General features: G+C 40.8%; 1 protein-coding gene across 1 annotated transcript; it reads left to right on the forward strand.

Annotated features, from left to right (window-relative positions):
- The first annotated feature begins 259 nt into the window (after nt 1-259).
- On the forward strand, nt 260-4,642 carry LOC104604767 (auxin response factor 18). The gene is made up of 14 exons (XM_010269278.3): nt 260-850; nt 975-1,078; nt 1,238-1,333; nt 1,410-1,466; nt 1,607-1,759; nt 1,857-1,941; nt 2,091-2,181; nt 2,313-2,474; nt 2,583-2,696; nt 2,806-2,878; nt 2,965-3,115; nt 3,199-3,758; nt 3,866-4,053; nt 4,195-4,642. The coding sequence occupies exons 1-14, from the start codon at nt 778-780 to the stop codon at nt 4,340-4,342; spliced, it is 2,055 nt and encodes a 684-aa protein (XP_010267580.1). The 5' UTR covers nt 260-777; the 3' UTR covers nt 4,343-4,642.
- The last annotated feature ends 1,249 nt before the right edge of the window (nt 4,643-5,891 follow it).

The raw sequence follows: 5,891 nt of genomic DNA on the forward strand, positions 1-5,891 counted from the left end.
TGGAGGTCCAAATAAATTAATAAATAAATATAAACTCGCGAAGAAAGTATAATTAGAATTAAAAATAAAAAACAAAGACCGAAAATTTCTGCCGGGTTTAGTCGAGCCAACAGCTCTGCCTGCTGCAAAGCAGACAACGAAAGAGACTCCATCTAACGGCAACGTCAACTTGCAAACGTTTTTCCGTTACCTCCGAAGAAAAACGCATTCCGATCTCTTGGTTAAAACTTTAACCACGGTTAGGTTAACGAGAAAGTGAGAGAGAGAGAGAGAGAGGCATATAATAGAACGCTCGGAGAGCGGTTTCTAGGATTCCGTAACGGCGTTTCTGGTTTTCTCACGGGAGTGAAGACAGAAGACTGAAGAGAGGAGGTGGAAGGAGAGAGAAGGCTGCTGCCTGGTTGATTGAAGCAAGAGAGTAAGCCGCTTTGGCTTTGGTGGGTTTGGTAGAGCGAGGGCGGTTTCATAAAAGCGGTTTTGGAGCAGGACAAGACAAATCAGATAAGTGGTTTTATAACCGAAGCGAAGAGAAGATTCACGTTTTTCTCGTTCGGATCCCGAGATCTTTAGTCTTGAGTGAAAGAGAGGGAGTTTCACAAACCGAACAGTCGGGGGAGGTTCAATAAAAATCTAAAAACGGTTTCGTGCTCATTCAATTCTTTTTTCCTTCCTTTTTTTCTTCGTATAAAATGGGGTAGATTGTCGTACATGGAAGGTATTTGAGGTCTAATTGATTGATAGAGCAGCGATTTTAATCGAGCTTCGGTAACTGATTTCATGGCGTATGGAGATAGCTGCAGAGGCCCCACGATTTCGCAACCGAATTTCTCGGGTGAACGGCCGGAGACAGGTGAAATGACTGTTGATATCTGGTTTACTGTGATTTTTGGTAGTTTTCCGGTGAAGTTTTGTTGTTTTCCTGGAGGTTGTTAGTGCTTATTATCTTTTAATGTATTTTATATGCTTTGGTGCAGACGATCTCTATGTGGAGCTATGGAGAGCTTGTGCAGGACCTCTCGTCGACGTTCCTCGGACGGACGAGAGGGTTTTCTACTTCCCTCAAGGTCACATGGAGCAAGTAAGTTTTTTTTTTTCTTTTTTTCTAATTTTTAGTTCTACTCCTATTTTCCTGGTTTTGCTTGCTCAAGAAAGTAGCTTCTTTTCTGTGATTTCTCACATCACTTTAATATGTTCTGTTCTTTATGTATTTCATCGGTTTTTGTTTATGTTTTTACAGTTGGAAGCATCAACGAACCAGGAGTTGAATCATCAGAACAATTTGTTTAATCTTCCTTCAAAGATACTTTGTCGCGTTGTTCACATTCAGTTACTGGTATCCTTCTAACCAATATTAGCTTCACCTGGCTCTTTTTCTTTTTCAAGATTTTTTTATCTCTTCGGGTTTTCAGGTGGAACCAGAAACAGATGAAGTTTATGCTCAAATTACCCTACTTCCGGAATCAGATGTAAGTTATTTCTAACCATTTTTCTGTCTCTGATCTTGTTTTTTCATTTTTAACTCTGATTATAAGAGTGGGTGTGTATGCCTATATATTTTTATTTTAGTTCTGAGTTTTTTTTTTTTTTTCAAATGAAATTTCTGCAGCAAAATGAGCCGACGAGTCCTGATCCATGCCCTCCTGAACATCCAAGGCCGGCTGTTCATTCCTTCTGTAAGATCTTGACTGCATCTGATACAAGCACACACGGCGGGTTCTCTGTTCTGCGTAAGCATGCCAACGAATGCCTTCCTCCTTTGGTACTTTTCCTTCACTCTTTATTCTTTGGATCTTCTTTTTATTTTCTTCTTTCGTTCCTCACCCTGGTTCTGCCTTCTGCGACTTTCCTTTCCCAAGGACATGAACCAGCCTACCCCAACGCAGGAATTGGCCGCTAAGGATCTCCATGGTTATGAGTGGCGATTTAAACACATCTTCAGAGGTAATTGATTATGCCTGAATCCTCCATTTACTCTTGCACCCAAGACCTACAACGATGTTTCATGTATCAAGGCACTAGATTATTTCTTAAACCATTTGAAACAAACCGAGTAACAATAGGCAAATGGTATTTACAATTAACTATTCCAGGTCAACCACGGAGACATTTGCTTACAACAGGGTGGAGTACTTTTGTTACCTCTAAGCGACTGGTTGCTGGGGATGCCTTTGTATTCCTTAGGTATTTGATGTCGGATCTGTATATTCTTTCCAAAAAATACATATTTTTCTTTTTTCATCTAGTTAGGATCCAACCAACTAGGGGTATCATCTAGTAGCTTTGCACTTGAACTAAAAGGGCTGATTGTGTAGAGGGGAGGATGGCCTACGTGTGGGAGTCAGACGTCTTGCTCGTCAGCATAGCACCATGCCTTCCTCAGTCATCTCCAGCCAGAGCATGCATCTGGGAGTGCTCGCTACTGCATCTCATGCAGTAGCTACGCAGACCCTTTTCATTGTCTACTACAAGCCAAGGTTAGAAATGTTCCTAAAGAAGATGTTTATGATTATTTTAAAATCTTGTTGTTACTTCATTCATTTATTGATTTTTGCTTTGTTACTAATCTTCATGGTTTTCTCCAGAACAAGTCAATTCATCATAAGCTTGAACAAATATTTAGATGCTGCTAACAATGGGTTTTCAGTTGGTATGAGATTCAAGATGAGATTTGAGGGAGAAGATTCTCCCGAGAGAAGGTATTTGATTATTTATACGTGTAGGAAAATATGCATCAGAAGTTCTTTGTTTTCTTTTTCGTCAATAAATTTAGGGGTATTCAAAATTTTGTGCATTTTGGTTGATCAGGTTTACAGGCACAATTGTTGGGGTTGGAGATGTATCTTCCAATTGGAAGGATTCTAAGTGGAGATCATTGAAGGTTTAATGTTTTCTCAAATAATACTATTCTTTTTCTTGTTTGTGACATTTGGGACATTTGAATCTTAACGTTTTGTTCCTTTATAGGTGCAATGGGATGAGACAGCATCCATTCAACGACCAGAGAGGGTTTCTCCATGGGAGATTGAGCCTTTTGTTGTGTCTGTCCCTCCGAGTCTAACTCAACCAGCAGCCATTAAGACCAAGAAGCTCCGACCATCAGTAGATCTCCCTGTTGGTACTGGAACTTCTCCCGGTTCCCCTCCTATTCCACTTTGCAAAGAATTGGATATTTTTTGACATGTTTCACTTGTAATGTAGAAAGAGCCACCGGTCCTGCCACCTCAGCATTTTGGTACCCTGGTTCAACCCAGTCCAATGACCTTGCACAAATAAGTAGAGCTGAAGCACAGGGAAGTGAAAACCAAGTTGGCTGGCTTCCTAAGCAGCAGAAAGAAATAAAGGGCAATGTCATAAACAGCAACAGCAGCTGTAGTTCAAGGACGACCAGCAGGCCAGAGGGGGGCTGGCCCTCTACACTCGTGAATGTTTCTTTAAGTCTGTTTCAGGACAAAATAGATGGCAAAACATGGTCAGTCCTCTCAGGGTTTCCAACCCTGGACCCCTCGAGGTCAACCAATAGCACGTTGCTTGACCCAGTGGAAAATGGGAAGAAATCTGAGCCATCTGCCGGTTGTCGGTTGTTTGGGATTGAGTTGATAAATAAATCTAGTGTCTCTACTCCAGACAAGGCACCTTCGCGTCCAGAAAGTGTAACTAGTGCGACTACTGAAGGGCTTAACCCAACCACTGTGTCTGTGTCATCGAAGGAGATTCAGAGCAAGCAGATTTGCGGTACTTATGCCAGAAGTCGCATAAAGGTAATACTAGAAACTGAATATGGTGTTGGTGTGGGGATAAAATGAAAATGAAAAGCACGGTGCTCCATTAATGGTCAAAGTCTGATCTTTTGTGGTTGGTGTTGAAGGTGCATATGCAAGGACATGCAGTTGGTCGGGCTGTAGACTTGACTGTGTTGGAAGGCTATGATCAGCTTATAAATGAACTGGAGGAGATGTTCCAGATTAAAGGAGAGCTCCGTCCACGGAATACATGGGAAGTTGTCTACACTGATAACGAAGGAGACATGATGCTTGTGGGTGACGACCCGTGGCTGTAAGTATCCTTTGCTTGATCATGGATGGTTGTTGTTCACTGCCTAATAATTTTTGAGCTGAATGCTTCTATCTCCGCATCTTAAAACTTAATCCCCTGTTTACTAGACGTCGTCTTTACATTCTTTTTTTTTTTTGGCAGGGAGTTCATTAACATGGCAAGGAAGATTTTTATCTACTCAAGTGAAGTAGTGAAGAAGATGAGTCCAAGAAACAAGATTCCCACATCATCTCTGGAGGGTGAAGGGACTGTTGTATACTTGGATTCAGACCTAAAGACTGAGATATGAAAGATTAGTTTCTTTCATGATGTCTTTTTTTTTTTTGAATTCTTTTTTTTTTTATTTTAGTATCATTTGGGCGTGTCTAACTTGGAGGGAAAGGTCCGAAAGGAGAGGGAGGTATTGGCTAATTTGTAAAGGAGGAGGAGGTTGATGATGATGATAAAGGGCCAAGTCAAAGTAGGATGGGTTAGGGAAGGGAGTAGGCTTGGTTGTAGGAGGTAAGATGTGAATATCATGCTCGTCTTGTCTGGGCAATTTATGTGCTTGTAAATATAATATATAATCTGCATTTGGTGAGTGGAAAAATGGGTCCTAAACTCCTGTCCCGGGTATTGGGTTGTAGTTCAATAATCGGAGGCCCAATGAATAATAACCCGGGCCCATTAATGGCTTACCACTGCAACGAATCAAAAGAATGAAATTTGTGAAGTAAAAAAGTAATTGTGTTTTACAGTGTGTGATAATTAAATTTAATGGTTAGAACTAGAATATAATATATACGAGGGTATCAACTTCTAGGGCCTCAGGGTGAGGCAGTAGTAGATAGTATACATCATCCACTTCAATTAACTGTCCATGATAATGCTAATAGTAATAAGAAAGAGAGGATCGTGTGACGTATATATTGAGGGTATGGTATGGATTGGCAGTATTTGCATCTCACACCTCATAAGTAGGGACAAGAGGTAGGATGCTGGAGAAATGCGGGATGGGTCATGGGTTATGGGCCATTCGATGGCCCACATAATAGGGGGGTGCATAAAATAATAATCAAAATCCCGTGGCCGTGGCGGCAAAAGGAAGCAATGGCACGTCCTAGGATCAGAATCATCAGATTAGAGAGGTGGGGGTGCAATTGACTTTTGAATTTTGTTAGTTGAGTTTTCCTTGCCGGGCTCTCACTTGTTATGGCTTGTGTCCTTGGGTAAATTTCACTTTTCAGGAAGATTACTTCAAAAGGAATTAGGTCTTGTCAAGCAAGAAGCAACTAATTATGCTGCTGCTTCCACCCATGACCCACCCCAATTTAAAGGTTTTACATCAAAGTCGGTTAAATTCAAAATAACAAATTAATACACACACATGCACACTTTCTTTGAGAGTGACATTAGAGAGAGATAGAGTGCTGAAAATGACATGAATGTGAATTCTTAGAAATGTGCAGAGGAGGCAAGACAGCTCCCTACTTCATTTCTCTCGTACAGGAACAGGAGAAGAAAAAAAAAAAAGTTGAATAAACGGAAATGGTCATCCTTTTCCTTCCAACTAACTGTCCCACCGTCAATTGCATTACTGTTGTTAAAGTTGGCTTGTAGTTGGATATATTGACAAATAGACCCGAGCATTGTTTATATAAAAATCATACATAAAGGACATCCCACCCTATATTTGGAACATCCCCCATGAATAAAGCAGATCTGGATTCTTCATTTTCATAAATATCCGTTATGTTTAAGGCTATTTGATTTCTGAACAGTTGGATGGGTAAACTTTGGCTGTTTGCACAAAACAGCCCCAGGCTATTTGGTTTCTCCCCAAGCATGACATGTATTCA

This window comes from Nelumbo nucifera, chromosome 1, assembly GCF_055504915.1.
Source record: "Nelumbo nucifera cultivar China Antique chromosome 1, China Antique-T2T, whole genome shotgun sequence".
NCBI classification, from domain to species: domain Eukaryota; kingdom Viridiplantae; phylum Streptophyta; class Magnoliopsida; order Proteales; family Nelumbonaceae; genus Nelumbo; species Nelumbo nucifera.

Bases quoted from the DNA above. Each gene is read 5' to 3' on its own strand.
- LOC104604767 (XM_010269278.3), top strand. From the start codon at position 778: ATGGCGTATGGAGATAGCTGCAGAGGCCCCACGATTTCGCAACCGAAT. The intron at 1,467-1,606 runs GTAAGTTATTTC...AAATTTCTGCAG, and splicing joins CCCTACTTCCGGAATCAGAT to CAAAATGAGCCGACGAGTCC. The intron at 2,879-2,964 runs GTTTAATGTTTT...GTTCCTTTATAG, and splicing joins CTAAGTGGAGATCATTGAAG to GTGCAATGGGATGAGACAGC.